The 15,504-nt window shown below is 40.4% G+C and overlaps 2 protein-coding genes across 2 annotated transcripts; both read right to left on the reverse strand.

The window, feature by feature from the left end:
• Positions 1 to 1,164: 1,164 nt before the first annotated feature.
• LOC140929287 (uncharacterized) lies at positions 1,165 to 4,145 on the reverse strand. Its single transcript, XM_073379095.1, has 2 exons — positions 4,008 to 4,145; positions 1,165 to 3,483 (listed from the first exon to the last, which is right to left on the reverse strand). Exons 1-2 carry the CDS (start codon positions 4,143 to 4,145, stop codon positions 1,165 to 1,167), a joined length of 2,457 nt encoding a protein of 818 aa, XP_073235196.1.
• Positions 4,146 to 8,762: 4,617 nt separating this feature from the next.
• LOC140938230 (dynein light chain Tctex-type 5-B-like) lies at positions 8,763 to 11,459 on the reverse strand. Its single transcript, XM_073387743.1, has 3 exons — positions 11,318 to 11,459; positions 10,059 to 10,411; positions 8,763 to 9,355 (listed from the first exon to the last, which is right to left on the reverse strand). The coding sequence occupies exons 2-3, from the start codon at positions 10,401 to 10,403 to the stop codon at positions 9,047 to 9,049; spliced, it is 654 nt and encodes a 217-aa protein (XP_073243844.1). The 5' UTR covers positions 10,404 to 10,411; positions 11,318 to 11,459; the 3' UTR covers positions 8,763 to 9,046.
• Between the last annotated feature and the right edge of the window lie 4,045 nt (positions 11,460 to 15,504).

The raw sequence follows: 15,504 nt of genomic DNA on the forward strand, positions 1-15,504 counted from the left end.
TAATTCTAAGGGTGATTTCCCTAACGTGGTGGGTGTAGCCCTGTAAGTCAACAAAAACCTGTCTAATTTTGTTTGCACAGACTCGCCTGTATCTCCAATCTTGCCCAGTTTATCCTTAATTCACCCACAAAGATTTCTTTAACCCATTTGTAGCAGGATGTCCTGGAGCAGTGAGAGTATGAAGGATGTCGTTCTCTCTTAGAAATTTCTGGAATTCGTCACTCGTAAACTGAGTCCCATTGTCCGTTACCAGATGTTCTGGTAAACCAAAGTAACTAAAAATGTGTCTCAAAGCAGTAATAGTGTTGGTGCTGGTGGCATGAGTCATGGGTACTATCTCCAAAAATTTGGAATAAGCATCCACCACGACCAAAAACATCTGCCAAGATAAGGCCCAGAAAAATCTACATGTAATCGTTTCCATGGTCCGCCTGGCCAGGACCATGAAGCAGTTGGGGCGGATGCTGCCGATTTAGCAGATTCTTGACAAGAAGGACATAATTTAACTGTCTCCTCAATTTGCTTATCAAGTCCAGGCCACCAAAAGTACTTTCGAGCTAATTGTTTCATTTTGACCATACCCAGGTGTTCTGCATGCAAATCGGCCAATAAAAGAGCCTCGAAAGACAAGTCCGCAGGTACCAATAGAGATGTAACGACTCTGGTACAACAACTCGCGAGTTCCACAGGAGGATACCATCTTCATGAGAGAGTTCAAGCCTTTTGCTGTAGTAAGGTTGAAACACTGGTTCCAGATTATTGGGCCAACCCTGCTGAGTAAACTGTAACACCTTTCCAAGAACTGGGTCCCTCATGGTTTCCATAGCAACCACGGACGCATTTAAAAACTGGTCTTCTTCGATAAACATCACATTTACAGTTACCTGTTCCGCAGCAGACTGCTTGTATTCAATAGACTTCCTAGACAAAAAATCTGCAAACACATTGTCTTTGCCGCTTATGAACTCAATTGTACAGTCATAGGCAGCTAAAAGTAATGCCCATCTTTTGATCCTTGCTTGCTGCCAACAGGGGTACGGGCTTGTGTTCCCCAAGTAAAGTAATCAATGATTTATGATCTGTTAGAAGTTTGAAGTGTCTACCTAATAGGTACTGGCGATATTTGGTCACACCAAAAACAATTGCTAATGACTCACGTTCAATTTAGGAGTAATTTTGTTCTGCATTGTTCAGTATCCTCGATGCATAGGCAACAGGTTGTAATGCACCATCAGGACCAGGTTGCAGTAATGCAGCTCCCACACCCACTGAAGAAGCATCACACTGTAGAACTAATTCAGCCATAGGATCATAGTGACGTAAAACCGAATCAGAGCACAGAGCAGCCTTGATGTTATCAAAAGCGTCCTGTTCCAGTTTTGACCAACTCCATCGTACCTCCTTGCGAAGTAATCCGTACAAAGGTGAAGCCAACTTTGCAAAATCCGGCACATATTTACGTAGAAAATTGGCTGATCCAAGGAATGACTGTAATTCAGAAACATTTGTTGGAAGTGCTGCATCTTTTATTGCCTGCACTTTCTCTGCAGTCTGTGAAATCCCCGCAGCAGAAATGGTAGTACCAAGATACTCTACTTTATCCAGCATGAAAAAGAATTTATCAGGGTTAAGCTTAAGACCGCAGTCCTGTAATCGAGTTAGTACTCGATGAAGGTTTTCCAGATGGACTTCATCTGAGTCTTTGGAAATAAGGATGTCATCAATACGGACACAGCAGCCTGGAAGGTCCTTAAGGACATTTTCTATAGTGCGTTGGAAGATTGACACAGCACTACTCACTCCAAAAGTCAGGCGCTTGTATTGGTATAAGCCCAAATGAGTGTTAATTGTGGTGTATTTTATGCTTTCTGGCGTAAGCTCTAGTTGATGGTATGCTCGAGAAAGGTCAATCTTAGTGAATTTTTTTCCCCCAGATAATGTACTCAGTAGTTCCTCCAGAGTTGGTATGGGGTATTGTTCTAAGACTGAAAATTTGTTGATGGTGACAGAGTAGTCCCCACAAATTCTCAGGTCCCCATTTGCTTCAACAATAGGGACTGTAGGTGATGCCCACTCGGAATGCTCTACTTTCTCAATGATATCCTCTGCCACCAATTTCTCCAAGGCCTTTTCGTACTTAGACCGAATTGCAAATGGTACTACTCGTGCTTTGGTAAACACAGGACTTTCATCACTTACTCGCAATGACACTTGGATTCCTTTAAGTTTTCCCACTGAACTAGTGTCAAACAAATCAGAGTACTGCTGAACTATATCCTCAGCTGCAGTTGAAATCGTACTAAAATTGTTCTGCCAAGGTAATGTAAACTTGGACATCATGTCCCGCCCCAGTAGTGATGGTTCCTGAACTACACGAATTAACAAGGTACCCACCTGGTCTCCAACTTTGACATCCATTTCCTTCTCACCTAGACACTGGATAATGTCCCCAGTATAGCTTTTCAAAAGCACTGTAGGGGGTTTGAGTGTAGTTACTTGTCCTCCGGTTTTGCTAAAATCAGCAGAACTCAACAATGTCACAGAACTGCCCGTATCAACTTCCATAGGGACTTCCTGGTCTTCAATGGTAACGGTAAGTTTGTATAAGGGCGGTGTATATGACGAATGTTCAGAAGATTTCACACTTTTCATATAAACTGTAAAAGAAGGGACTGAATTCTCGTGCTCCTCCTTGGTACATGTTCCTGATGTTGGAGCAGCCATTACTTGGTGAGTGGTGTTGTTACCACCAAATTCTTTCTTTTTCTTGAAGCATGCCTTAGCCAAATGCCCAGGCTTCCCACAGTAATTACATGTAGATTCGACATGACTGCACTTGTCAGCCAAATGTTGTGGAGAGCCACACCGAAAACACTGCTTTCCTCCCATTTTTGACTTAGGATCTGTTTGCCTTTGGCTTTCTTGACCAGAAAAAGATTTCTTGTGAACAGCATTTACAGGCAGAATTCCAGCACTGGAAGTGTCGGAGTTGCCCTGGAGTAACTTAGATTCCTTCTCAGCCAGTTCATCGGCCTGAGCGACCTTGAGAGCTTGATCGAATGTCCTATCTTCTGAAAGTAGTTTCTTTTTAGTAGTCTTACTTCTCACTCCCCCAACAAATTGATCTCTGAGGGCTCTTGTAAGGTAAGGACCAAAATTGCAGTGAACAGCTAAGCGTTTTAGCTTGTTTCCAAACTCCGCTACGCTTTCAGTTTCACTTTGTACAGTGTGATGGAAGCGGTAGGTCTCGGCAGCTTCAAGTACCTTAGGTTTGTAGTAGTCATTCAGAATTTGTGTAAGCTGATCGTAAGTTTTATCAGCGAGTAAATCAGGAAGGCAGAGATCTTTGAGCGTACTGTAAGCGGTTTTAGCGATCAAGGAGATTGTAACGGCGACTATTTTCTTGTCTGCCTCTCGTTTAGCTGCTTCGCTGGCGTCTGCTGCAACTTGACCGATGTTATGTGCGATGAAGTAGGCATTCAACTAAGGCAATCGCTGTAGAGAGACGTTCGGGGGGTATATCCTTCTCATGAGACCACTCCTTGATAAAGAATTGGGAATCGATTTTCTCTTCACATACCACGAACATAACAATCGGAATTTCAGCTATCAGTGCAAAGGCCAAAAACCAGGAATCAAGACGTAAAACCAGAATGTACAAACAACAGAGAGTTAGACGGACTAATTATACAGGACAAACTATCAACGTTTGCGTTAATGTCAATTCACCACTCCAGAAACATGCAGCCGTTCGTTAGACCGAATCCAAAAATTTAAATGAAATCTTAAAGCTACAGTGTAAGACTTTTTTCTGTATCAAATGAATTTCAAAAATAATCGGGTCCAGTTTTTCCATAGTTGTAGCTAGACTATGGAATTACGATAAAGTGAGATAGTTGCCGGCTATTCTGTCGCAAATTTACTTTGATTAGCGTTATTTACTTGTTACATACCCTCAGTTACCGCAGGGTGAGTTTCTTTTTGGTCCCATCATAGAGGTACGTTACGCTCCAGTAGCGCTCTACGGCAACAGTGACAAGTGTACAGACCGAAGAAGCAGCCCCTGCCCATACAAAGGTGCCAAATGTGTATAACAGTTTTCCAGTCGCTTCATTTGGCTGAATGGATGAGTGTGTCAGGACCATATTTGGTATTGTACAGGTCGCATAGATTATGTCCGCTACTGCGAGGTTGATGAGTAGATAATTCATGGGACTTCTGTGAAATTACGCGTTCGATGTTATTTGCGAATTTGACAATTTATGAAATATTATACAATTTCATACTCAATAAAAAGAACCACCTAGCACTGACATTGACGAAGACATGTAAGGGAATAGTGTGGACAAAAAACTGTTGGAAGGGCAGTTAGTTTTATTACAATGGTGACGATAACAAAGCTTTAAAACGTCTGAACACCGCTAAAATAGACGGTTAATGATATTTTTATGTGTTGAGCTCACCTACACACCTTACTGGGTGACTTTATTTGCCTTCTAGGATCAAACAATGAGTAAAACATTCAAAAACTGGAAAAATGACCCTGTGCATTTCAAAGTTGCGTGTGCATCAAAATTAAATATCGGTTGGTACCGCATTAAGAGTTTTGCGTTGCTCTTCACTCTGTAAATTACCAGCGTTCGATAAATGATCACGAGGCTTTCTTGTTATATTTCTTTGCATTGGCGGATTTAGGGTTGAGGTCGAGAGTTAGGAAGACGCACCCCCCACTCCCACTCCAGCTGTTTCTTTTTAGCAGCCACGGTAGAGAAAAAGTGAAACTGAACACGGAAATTTGCTGTCCAATCCCTCCACTTAAAGAGAAATATATCACTATCAGCGGTTTTTTTTTTAACTTCAAAAGCCCTAAACAGGAAAAATAATGACGACTGTTACTGTACGAAGTCATTATTTTTTTGGTTAACTGCCGGCATGTTATGTACCTCATATCTCAATTCTTCTTAACAACGGCACAAACAAGAGAGTTTCTTACGATACTTGTGATGATAAGCACTGACGTTACTGTTGTTCCAGCGATTTCAGCTGATTCCGACATGACTGGAACTGAGATGTCAGTGTTGTAAACACAACCTGAAAGGAAAAATGACTTACATTTTCCGTAAAAACAACGGCAGCTTTAGCAACGAAGGCGATGAAGGCAGCAAAAACCTCTTTATTAAAATGAAATCTCATTTGTTCTAACTTTCTTAAAATGTCAAATGAAATAAATTTTCTTGGAATTGAACCTTGGGGACCGCACCCAAATTTAGAAAGAGGAAAAAAATGCTTCTTTGTGTATTAAAGCCCTCCACAAAGCGTTGGATAAGGAATTTTCATGTCGAGGTTGTGGAGGGAGGGAAAGGAAATGGGATCATTTTACGTTTCTGTGAAACTGCCCACCCACCCCTCCCCTATGATATACATATAATAAAAATAGGTACTTGCCTTAAACGTTACGAATATCCACTGCAAGTCAAGCGATGTGTACGGTATGAAGGTGTGTGATCGGAAGGAGAGATTACTTGATTACGCTTGCCATTAATCGGGACGCCTTGAAATTTGATTGGTTGAAAACAGAACGAACGGGAAATAAGTGTTATGGGAATAAGTTCGTTCATTGGTCAAGAAATATGCAAATATTTGATTTATTCCGGGTTTCTGGTGATATGTCGACAAACCAGTCACGTACCTACAACGTTCCACTCCAGTCCCCAACTGATTAAAAGATGAATAGTGATATCTTCTTGATAAAAACATTATCAGCTGGATAACGCAATTGGTTACCATAATCCTTTAAAGTGAATAGCCATTAATCCGGTGTTTAGAGCTATCTCGCCTTTTTGAACAATCATGCCCGGAACGATATTTATTCATTTGTCTTTACCGATTCGTGTGGCCGTAAAAGATTAGTTTCTAAAGAGACTATCGTGTTTTAATATACATTGATCGTCGCTGGGCAAGTGAAAAACAAACCTTTGGTTTGGTTCATTGAATTGACATTGTAGATAGATAAGAAAACTGAAGCTAACGCGCTATCCCCTTTGTAAGACCAGTGGCCGATCCAGACCATCAGAAGTTCAAATAAGTGGGGGGGGGGGGGGGAAGGAAAGGGGGGGTATCCAGACCCTGAGATAAGGGGGGCCGCTGTCAAAAAAAAAATTTCGGCTCTTCGGGCCTCAATTTAATCTAAAAATAAGGGGGGAGAGGGGTCGGGTCCCCCGGGGGCCTCCACTGGATCCCCCACTGAGGACGGAATTATTCTTAGGAATGGAACATAAAAGGACATAAAAGTTTTGTATGTTTTCCTGTTCTCACTAAGTTTTAGAGCTTGAAAAGTCAACTTCGCAATCTCTCTTACATCCTAAGGCAGTAAATGCTCTAAGTTCACCAAAGAGATAGCATTGAGTACGTTGCTGCTACCCCTATCTCGGAAAAAAAAAGAAGAAAATCGTATTTTTTGTCCCTAATGTTTTTTAATGGTAAGGTGCCTTCCCATCATAACCAATTATCCCCGAACAAAAGAATTAACGAATGGTTCCTCGTTTTGGATTAGACTAAATTTGGCTCCCATTTTACATGTGAGATTAATCAGAGCAGTTTTTCCACTATAAACATCATTGTTTCTTGAATACCTGCCCGACTGGAAATGTAGACCACTGCCTAGAGCAATACCTTACATTGAAATTACGTTACAACGATGTGTTCATTGTGGTTTCCATTAGATATTTTGCGAAATGCAAACCTAAAGGATTAAAGTACTGACTTTGCTCTGAGACTTTAGACCTCTCTGGAAAGGTAAAATAATCGCTATGGTAGTAAAAAATCTCTTTCCGCACTGACTACCTCAAGTGTCTGTCTCAGTTTTGCATTCACCGTCGGTACTATTTGTTACCCATTGCTCTGTTAGGGGAGTCTCGCAACAGAATACTAATTTCTCTAAGAAAAGAACTAAGAGGAATAGATAAATATAAGAAATTTATAAATATGGGGTCATATCATCCCAGGAAACATTTATTCCGAAAGGTTATTTAGAAACAGGAATTTTCATCCTCTAGTTTCATTTAGACTCAATTTTAAAGCTCAATATCAGACTTCCTGTCTCCTGAAATTACATCTTAGCACATGTTACATGTTAACCCAACCCTTTTTAGTAGCGTTTAACGACGACTTTCTTTAGTTTGTGTTTTGTGCGATAGCTTTGGGTAAGCTCGGAGAAGTAGCCGACGTTCAAACGTTCACTTAAGCTTTTAAGGTGGCTGAACACAATTTTGGCAGTTTGTGAGTATATGTCATTTGCCAAATCATGGCAAGAGGAAGGTTGCAGCTCACAAGCTGAAACTTGGCAAGTGAAAAATGTACAGATGAAAGATTTGATTGACAGGTAAAATGTGACGTTTTCGTAGTTTCCATGGAAACATGAAAGACTGAATACAACCTCAAAATTTCACTTTTGCTCAATTTACATAAAATTCGCTCATTATATTTTCCTATAAACTTGCGCACAGCTTACTATAATTAATCATTACCATTTGAAACTTATTTGACCAAGTTTTAACAGACGGGTTTTTAGGTAATCGATAACATAATTGTACTGTAATTATTAAATGTGTCCCAAAATTCGTATGTTCAACTTCCCTTTTAAAGTTCTCATTATTTAAAATACAATAAAAGTAAAAATTCTGCCAAATATCACAAAATTTTAATAAGTAGATTTTGAGAGATCGTCCTCTGTGTACCATTAGAGACCTTTAGATTCGAGGACGAGAAAGACTACGAGTACGAGATTTGACTTAAAGTTTCTTCACGTATTCTCAAAATATAGACTTCCAGGAAAGCTTTATTTTACCATATTTCACTAGAAAAGTTAGCACTGTTACCTTTAGTGAAGGAGGTTACGCGCTTTCACCCTTGCAAAATGATAAAACTTCTAACATTTGATAACTTGTATGGCCACTATGACATTCGCGCTAAAACTCGTGGTAAAATGACGACGGCTACCACTTTTTCCCGCCAAAATGACGCTGGTTCACGTGCGTGCCCTACTTAGTATCGAGAAAATCTCGTACTCGTAGTCGCACTTGTCTTAGAATCTAAAGGTCTCTATTGCTTTTTTCGCTGCCATGTTTGTTTGTCTAATTTGAAACACGCGCCGTCACGCGAGTTACCGCTGACCGCCCGCAAAACTGTGTTCAGCCACCTTAACAGTGGAATTCGTTAGCAGATAAACTGAAAGACTGCGTTAATGTTAACATTTGTAAGAGCGAGTTAGCTGGTTTTTAAGCTTTTTTAGCAAAGGACATCAATGAACATCTGTGTTTCCTTGCATGGGCCTTATAACGCTGACGACACGCTGATAATAGCACACTGTTGTAGAGGACGTTCATCTAATCATAAGCAGACCCGGATTTGGCTGGTGGAATTGACCACCCAGCAGCACTCCATGCAGATGTCACAATTTGGAAAACTAAAACATGGGAAAACATAAATTTGACCTAATGCATTTATTCCCCTTTCTTTTTCTACTAAAAAACAAGGAAATCAACGAAAAAGTCCTCAAGAGAGCGGAATTTAGGCTAGAAGCCTCGTTGGCTATTCTCCACCTTGCCAAAATTTTCGTCTCTGTCGTCAATGAAAACCTCAATAGCATAGCACGTAAAGACACTTTTTTTGCCAGCTTCTAGGTCAAATTGCAGGTACTATAGAGTGTTTGCACATGACGTCACGGCAGCCATATTGGTGTCCCAAGACAATGAAACGGCGGTCATGTTGGTGTCCCAAACAAACCCTGTGGGAGTTTAACTCTTTTCTTATGCAAATGTCTCCTATTGTTCCAATAACTTGATTTGCATAGATGCTGACCACGTGAGTGAAAACAGTCTAGTGATAACCAATGGCTTATTCAGTCAGTGGAATGTTTCTTCTTGTTGAACATTGGCCCGTTGTCGTAGAGCCAATTTAAGTTAATAATAGAATTCTTTGTTTTTGTCAAATAGATTGTTCATTTTGTCTGTATTCATGACTATACTTGTGCAAGATAAAGGCTCAATTATTCACAGTAAACGGCATAAACAATCCCCACGGCATACAGATAATAGTTGCTATACTGATACTGCGCAAAACGATCCACCGCTGAGTCCCATGCGCACCGGCTCACAACTTTCACATCCTGTTGATTAACTTCTCCCACGACCACTTGACACAGGAATTTATATCGAGGATAACAAAGTTTTTTCACTCTTTCCTTTATAATCTCAGCCATCGTGACTGCAGCATTTCTGCAAAGGACTGGGTCATATTTTTGTTCTGCCAAGTTAGTTTCCAGCACATGTTGAATGATTGGTTTGACCTTGTGTTCCTCGGAGAGAATCGGAAAGAAAAAACATTGGACAAATAAAAAGACCATTAATCAAATGTTTAGGACCTACTGAAAGTATGGGAACATGAAAGAAGGGAGTGAATAATCTTCTCTTGACTAAATGGACCTTTATATTAACCAATGGCTGTGATCGTGGCTAAAACTTCCAAAGTACTGATCACCTCCCTCTGGCAAAAACCGTAATTTATCGGGCTGCGTATTTTTTGAGGATTCCTTTTTCGCCACCCATAATGTCCAATGAGATACTGAGATTGTTTACACGGTGCTCAAACAATACTTGACGGGTCAAAGTACTTAGCTATGTACCAAACACGGAGGTTCCGACAATATTTTTGCAAACTAAGCTTTTGTTTTAACGTAAACTTTATACATTTGACATTTTGATCGCAAACTCAAAATTGCTATCGTCGACAGATACTTGAGGACCCAAATGATAAAAGTCGATAACTAGAGCAAATAATTCGCATATCTTTTTGGCATTTTATTCAGCTTTAATACCGGTAGTTCAGGGAACCTTCTGGTGACAATTATCAATTATTTATTGATTTACGCGCGGCTTTACTCTTTCCATCAATTAGCCATGGCCTTATAGACAGGGAATACTTTAGCCAGTAAAATTGCGGGCTGTGCAGTCAAATTCTAGGAAAATAGGAAAAAAGAGAATTTTATCACAATCTGTTACCTGAAATGTCCTCAAAGGTTCCATGACAAACGGTCGTGCCAGAGCTAGACTCTCATCGGCCAATGTACTATCTCTTGACCTTCCACTCCCATAGCGACTTCCTAGGTCATCCGTCAAATCTTCAGGGGACCAAGCGTGCGTTAGATCGAATTGTCCATAGTCTCCATGTCTTCGTCTGACTTTAATTAAGTGCAGGGACTTTTGTTTTAGGTCTTTTGACAAAGAATGAGCGGCTGCTATGGAGTAAATGGAAGGAAGACTGGGTTGTTCATTTGCCTCTTGAACAGCTTCAATGCTGTCAGCCCTCTTATCTTTCATTTCTTTATTCTTGCTCGTGCTTGTCATGCTGTCGTCTGGTTAGAAACAAACGACATGGTCAACGATTTTACTCCTAGTAGTTGTCATCATCAAAATGAGAGAAAACGTTTCACGCTGTAAAAAACAGAAAATATATTGGACCATTTCAAGGTTAATTATTTATTAAAAGATGAAGAGCTTTCTTTAGAATGTTAACCCTTCAGGATTTTATCCACAGCCCACTACGAAAGCGAGGTGCAGTTTGTACTGTTAATGAAAAATATCACCTAAACTAACCTTCTGCTCAAGAGGTTTCATTTGAAAGGTAACAACACAACGATTCATTTCAATAATCATGTGGCTTATACATCATACTATATGAAAGTACTGCTGAAGAAGTTTCATTTGAATGGTGGTTACTCTATAGGATTTTGTCCTCAGAATCTAGTCAATCTAGAGTGAATTAGAATTCAGTAACATAACACCTCCTTAATTACCTTTCCGAGTAGGGTGCACAATCTTTTCGGTTTGTAGATATTGTTGTAGGAGTTCATGAGAAGTTGTTTACGGTCTATTACGATTTATACAGGCTGTCAAAATAATTAAAGACCTCCTAAAAACTGACGACGTTCTATGACAATGTATTAGTTCTTAACAGTCACTCGAACTTTTATAACAAACTTTCTTGATTCTTATTTCAATCTCCTTTCATAACAACCGAGGAATGATTATACTTATTGACGCTTTGGCTCATCCTGGATAAGAAACATTTTAACTGCATTAATACAACATCTAACCTACAAATGACCTTTATGTTATGATTTCAGAGTGATTTGTGTTTCAAGAACTTCTTCTCCCAAAAAATTCTCACGACATTAAATGGAATTATACGGAAAAGCAATGACAGTAACTATACTTTCACCTTTCATAATATAAAAGCGATTTTCAAATATCAAACATACCTAATCTTCAATCTTCTTTTATAACAACCTTCAGCGGAAATATAATTATCAGTACCAGCTTCTGGCGATGAATGCATGGAAACAACCCTTGCTTCATCCCAAGAAGAGAATGGCATAAAATAACATGGGATTTTGTGTATCGAGACCTTTGAAAAAGAGATGTGTCAAAAGGCTATTGTTTCTTAATCAAATAAAAGTCGTAAAAGGGTAATTTTTATTCAAACCTTAATGGATGATTTCAATAAACGAAGACTGTTAATATGCATGACCTCATGAGGTGCCTGGGAGAACTATGGTCTCCCTGGCGCCCTGCGTGATCCGTTCTTTCTTGCACCTCAGTGCTACGCTGACTTAAGTTATGTCATGTTATGTTAACACGAGAGGTCTTTGCTACTTACACAAATGAAATGCTCTTGCCATAATGTGTTTCTGCCTCTTTATTAGCATTATATTCTGATTATTCTACACATTTAAGACCTCTGAACATTGAAAGTATTCAGTGAAGGGACATAGTTAACCTGCAATCAGACTCGAATCGGGCAGTTCGGGGGTAGGAACGTCATGTACGGTCAATTATAATGTACCGAACATACCGTAAAATTCCGAAAATAAGCCCTGGGGCTTATATTTTTCAAAGGCCCTTTTTGAGGGGTTTATTTTTGGAGGGGCTTATAATCGGAGCGGCTTATCTACGGAGGGAAATTTGCGTTTCAAAGCCGATTGGGTTAGCATCATAGTTGGAAGTAAATTTACCCTTTTTGCTTTGTTTTACTTTGTATTTGAGAGTAATTTTCCAAGTACAAGCCCCCAGGGGGCTTCTATTTGGAGGGGCGATTTAACGGAGGGTTTTTGCGTTACCAGTTTGGGGGGCTTATATTTAGAGGGGCTTATACATGGAGGGGCTTATTTTCGGAATTTTACGGTATTTTATATACCTACCCGTCCTTCTTCCCTTTTTGAGCGCTTGTTTAAAAATAACACAGCTGGCATTATCGCGTAAAAAAGCGATTTCTAGGGTTCAAATGGACGCAGTTTTATTTTTTTTAACAAAATTCGTCCTATCAGAACTTATTGTGTAGAAATGAAATGACATTTTTTTACCCTTGTTGATTTTGTGCTCTAGTGTCGTTTAAAGTTTGCGATCCTGTCTTAACCTTCATTGTAAGGACTTGGTTTGAAACCGTTTTGCATGTTATCGCGTGAAACCCTATAAAGCGCTTCTTTAAACAATATATACCGTTAATTTTTTAACAAGCATTCGCATAGTGAGTTAGGGACTCGTAAAGTATACGGTGGAAACCCGATTTTCGAACCAGCTTGGGTTAAGCAAATTGGTTCGAATTCATTATTGGCTACGGTTAATATATTAAAATTTAGAGTTACAATGTTTGTCGACCGGCGAAGGGAAGTTACGTTCGGTTGCGGAATTATCTGGAATTTTGAAAAACCGAGGGTTCAAGAAATCGGCCTTTACTGTAGTTTCAAAAGAATTATGTGTTGCTGCTGTGGTAGACCCGGTAAGAATTGAAACAAAAAATGTGGGGAGGAGCGTTACGTGACGACACTAAAAACGGCTGTGTAGCTGACTGGCACTACCGCGGTGATATGGCTGTGCGCATGTGCGAGGTACCGGCCAGGCTGTGGGTTGGTGTATGTGTGCCTCTTGCTTTACCTTTGTATTATCTGTGGATAGTCTTTTCAAGGCGTTCAGTCTGAACACTTGCAACAGTTTAAGTAAACAAAAGTAAATTTTCAACCAGACTTGACTAAGTCGATTAAGAGCGAAAGCCCTCATGTATTCATCTTGCGGTTTGTGTTTGATTTATGACTCAAAAGGTGCAACTAAGCTTTTGATTTAGACTGCGATCAGTCTCTCGTTTGCTCGAAATATGATATGGGAGTCTTTGGCCGCCCGCACTGGTGCCTGCACAACTCGCCGGCCACTCGTTTAACCATATCGAACTCCTTCACAAATTTTCGAGCAAAAGAGGCTAAAAGAGAAACTGCTCGTAGTCTGCTTTTGATCGGAACGTGGGGACCTTTTAAAAGGTATACTGTTTATACAATGGGGTATGGGTTTGCAAACATGTTTGCCACGCAGTTTCCCAGATGTGGTAATCCTAGGGGTAATGGCATTATCGTTCTACCTTATAGTTTCTTCAGGGTAAGAAACAGGTTCTACTATAGCATTGGCGGATCCAGGGTAGGGGCCCGGGGCGCCGGGCTTCCCCCTTAGTTTCAAACCAAACTGAGGCCCCAAGGGCCGAAAAAACATTTTTTTGAGACCGCTCCCCCCTTATCTCAGAGTCTGAGTAACTGCCCCCGCTCCCCCCCCCCCCCCCCCCTCCCCTTATCTGAAGGTCTGGATCCGCCACTGCATAGTGCATCATAAGAGTTTGAAAGGCTGTATCTTTCTCTACTGTTACTGGGACATACTCACTAAAAACCGCCATAAGGAGCACGATCCCAGGCTGAGGCGAATGCGTATGAGCCAATCAGGGATGAGAACGAGTATGTTTCGCATGTGAAAAAAGCTAAACCGAACAGTCATCCACCCGTTGTTGTTCTACCTTACAGTGGCGAGGATCTTATGTATAAACCACTAAGAAAGTTTTTTTTGGGTACAAAGATTATCATGGATTTGGGAGATAAGAAGTTTTTTTGTGGGTTGGGATAATCTTAAGGTCCAATTGTAATTCTTCCCTCTTAGTTACAAAGAAAATACTTCAGTTGAACCCTCAGGCGATGACCCATGGACTGCGTGGGCGTCAAGCGGGTAATTTGATGAAAATAAAATCAAACGTAATGCTTTCGTTTTGACGCGGTGTTTTCCCTTCGAACGTCACTCAAGCAGAACCCCTCTAAGTGTGAAATCGCAAAATCGCAAAAGGTAAGTATATCTCTTTTATAGAAGTATACAAACCAGGTGTCTATCTGTAGTGGAAAACCGTTCTTTTTTTATGGGCGAATATAAAAAATCTGACAATTCGAGAAAGCAGTACTTGACGTATTGTAGCGCTTCGGGTACAAAGGTTACATTTGTTGTTGAAACCTTGAAACCGTTCAACACGACATCGATTTTTGCAGTTATGTTCGAGGAAGAGCACCTTTTTGTGAGTACTGGCTGAATGTTTTAGTCAGGTTTCCTTGGTACCGAGGATACCAGGCTGTTTCTGGGCGCAACATATAAACAAATGTTAGTCGACAGCACTGGGAAGGTGGGGGGGCGGGGGGGTTACTCGACCAGTATTTGGGTATAGGTGAACAGCTTTTGGTTTAAACCCCAGACCCTGTTTAGAAGAAACAAAATGACATACATACCCTGTTTAGGACAACAACCTCAACTTTATTACCCTTTACAGAACAAAGGACAAACTGCACGCCGTCTTGTTTTAAAGCCATTTATTGGCAATTGCAATAAAGCAAATTCACGTTATAAACATTGGTTTTGTATACTTGAAGTACAAAAAAGATTCATCATACAAATCAAATCAATCGTACAGGAAGTACCCTGTTTATAGTTAGGACAGACTCGCACGAAATTATATGCCCTTTTAAAGACAGACTTACCCGAAATTATATATCCTGTTTAGAACAGAGAGTACTAGCCTGCGTCGCTCCAATTACCTCGCAGTTTCACTCCGCTTGTTTGCCTGCCCCCACTCAGTACTGCCCTTACCAAAACCACCATGCTACGCAGTCTAAGACAGAACACAAATCATACCCTGTTCAGCGGCACATCCCCGTACAGAAGAAACAAAAAGCAAACTGCGGTGATTATCATGAGGAAATATAAAAGGCGTTTATATTTCCTTATGTTTATCACTGCAGTTTGCATTTTGTTTCCTGTTAAACTAAGATGGGCGAAAAACAAAGTATCCTTGCAAGGGCCATATAAGGGAGTAGTCATCCCCCGGGCTTCAGCAATGGATTTCTAGAGCCTGATGAACACATTATCCTTCTTATACAGGAGAATGTAATGGACTTAGAGTAACTCGCTGTACATTGACCAAGACACCAAAGACAAGAAAAGATACCCAAAGCTAAAGCAGGCAGAAAAAAACGTAAGCGACCTGTTCTTGTTTCACAACATTTTTTCTACGTACATTTAGCGTGTCGTCAGTTGAAGCATGACGGAAGTTGTTTTGCATAGGAATATACTAATGAATTTAGACACGAGGCAATAT

Source organism: Porites lutea, chromosome 1 (genome assembly GCF_958299795.1).
Source record: "Porites lutea chromosome 1, jaPorLute2.1, whole genome shotgun sequence".
NCBI classification, from domain to species: domain Eukaryota; kingdom Metazoa; phylum Cnidaria; class Anthozoa; order Scleractinia; family Poritidae; genus Porites; species Porites lutea.